The sequence below is a fragment of the Limulus polyphemus genome, unplaced genomic scaffold, assembly GCF_000517525.1.
Source record: "Limulus polyphemus unplaced genomic scaffold, Limulus_polyphemus-2.1.2 Scaffold399, whole genome shotgun sequence".
NCBI lineage: Eukaryota > Metazoa > Arthropoda > Merostomata > Xiphosura > Limulidae > Limulus > Limulus polyphemus.
Window position 1 is genome coordinate 387430 of NW_013666009.1, and position 2184 is coordinate 389613.

The following is a 2184-nucleotide window of genomic DNA, read 5'->3' on the forward strand; positions in this document are numbered from 1 at the left end:
AATTAGGAAAGGACTTGTATCGCTGAAGTTTCTCGGAAAGAATTTTTACGGGATATTATCAAACAAGCAGATACGTAACAATATTTTTAAGCAAGTAAACAACATAATAATTATAAATCAATTTCTCTAATTGAAAGCTTCCATCTCGAGTTAGACATGTCACTTACATTAAATGGAATACAAAGAACAAGTGTTAACCCTCAAATTACCGACTTGTTTTGTTTCGTTCACTACCACTACCAGTGCGGTCAACGTGTTGAATAATTTTTGATTGAACCTGATACAACAATCAGTGTAAGTAATTAACCTCAAAATTTGAAAGAAATCGCTAATTTTCTATTTAAACTCTATAGAGAGTCCCAGAAGTAATTAGTGAAATTTATTACAATATTGATGATAGTTTTGTTTAAATGTTTTTTAAGACATATGTTATTTGAGAGACCCTGTAACTGATGAAGCAACTTAGTGCATAAATATTTAAAAAAAATGTATTTAAAAAGCCGATGACTATTAATAATTCTAAGGTTAAACAATGAGAATCTGATTATTTTAATACCCACCTTTCGTTTATCAACAGTAGACTCTTCCATAAATACCACACTTTCATCCATTTCAATTCCTTCATCTTGAACTTCTTTCTGCTTCACAGTTTCTGTTGCAACAACAGATGATGAACTAGGGGGTGAAGGTGTCGAGGTTCGAATAGATGATCCTAGACTATCCCAGCTGGAAACATCTGAGCTACTGTTGCTGCCTATATAGGAGTAAGGGTAACCACCTACGTGTGTAATAAGTGTAAAGAGCATAAGTAAATCCTACAGCAAGTTATCGATAAAAAACACAATATTTCTCATGCAACTTAAAACTCATAGAACACAATACAGCCTTAAACTAAAGATAGATAAATGAATTTAATAAGAAACTTAAGACTTTAATAAAATCCTGTAGTAAGTTAAAGGCATTTATATTGATTAAAATACATCATATATCTACATACACACCAAAACATTACAATACTTAAACTCTAATGTTTTTTTTTATCTTTTCTTTATTATTTTCTACCGGTTTTGTGATGTCAAAGATCACTGTTCAGAATGTAATTTTACAGAAAATTCTACAATCCTTTCTGTGATAAATCCTATCTCATGAAAACCACCAGTGTGGCAGAAAACACACACAAAAAACTAACACACATGTTTGCCATCAAGGTATAATCAATTGTTCTAGGAATTTTACAGTAATACTTACATGAGTCAGGCAACTAGAATGTAATGAGACATAAATGTTCAACAAAAGCTGTTTTAACAGGACTATGATTCGGACAACCACCCTTCTTTATGACTTTGTTAACCTGATCTTTTTAATTAACATTTTGCTTCTCAGTGCATTGTTTTTCTTTCTATTGCTTGTATAAAGTTGTCAATCACGTTTCAGTTGTCATTTGAGTAACCCATCCAAATCGCATATCATCATTACGGTTAGTACGGTACATACTGTATTTTATAGAAGTCTTAATATTTCGTTTTTAGTACATTTAATTAAGCCACCCGAGGTATTCAGTATATGTGGTATGAATGATATACTAAAATTTCAGTACCACAAGTAGAAATCCAAGCGTCATCGACGAAAGCTCAATTGAAGAGTTTGTTTACTTTTACATCAGTGAGTGAGTACCAACCAAGGAGGATTACATCACACTCAGTTCATTCACATCTTACAGCTTATAATAATTTATTTATTTACTACTAGCTGGAGTACCCATCCCCTGGACGCAAGTTATGTAAATTCATGATTAATGAAAGCTTATCTTAGGACATGCAAAACTGTAAAAAACGTCCATAACAACTGAAAAACACAAAATGTGAAACCGCATGGACCCAAAAAACCTCCATACCAAATTTGATGAAGATCCAACTACATGGGAAGAAGTAGTTGTAAAAAACGCAAAAAAGCCCATAAGAACCGCAAAATGCGAAACTGAAGATCTGCATGTATCTCTATATTGTTGCGGTCCGTAATCATTAAAATTAATGACAACAATTATATTTATTTCAACAAATACTCTATACGACAATATGATGTATTGCACCAATGTTTTCTACATCAACGAATTCTATTTTTTTCTGTAGATGTTCAGCTATAATATGTATAATTTTAATTATTATTGTAACACTAGCTGGAGTA

At 31.8% G+C, this 2184-nt stretch overlaps 1 protein-coding gene across 2 annotated transcripts in view; it reads right to left on the reverse strand.

Annotated features, from left to right (window-relative positions):
* The window catches only part of LOC106457971 (zinc finger protein 704-like), a 61348-nt gene that overhangs the window by 44218 nt on the left and 14946 nt on the right, over positions 1-2184 (reverse strand). Inside the window, exon 3 of one of the 2 annotated variants that reach the window (XM_022384073.1) lies at positions 561-754. In XM_022384073.1, the coding sequence (XP_022239781.1) occupies positions 561-754 (194 nt within the window). Of the gene's footprint in view, positions 1-560; positions 779-2184 lie in introns of both variants that reach the window. The other variant, XM_013917418.2, reaches the window with a different exon arrangement.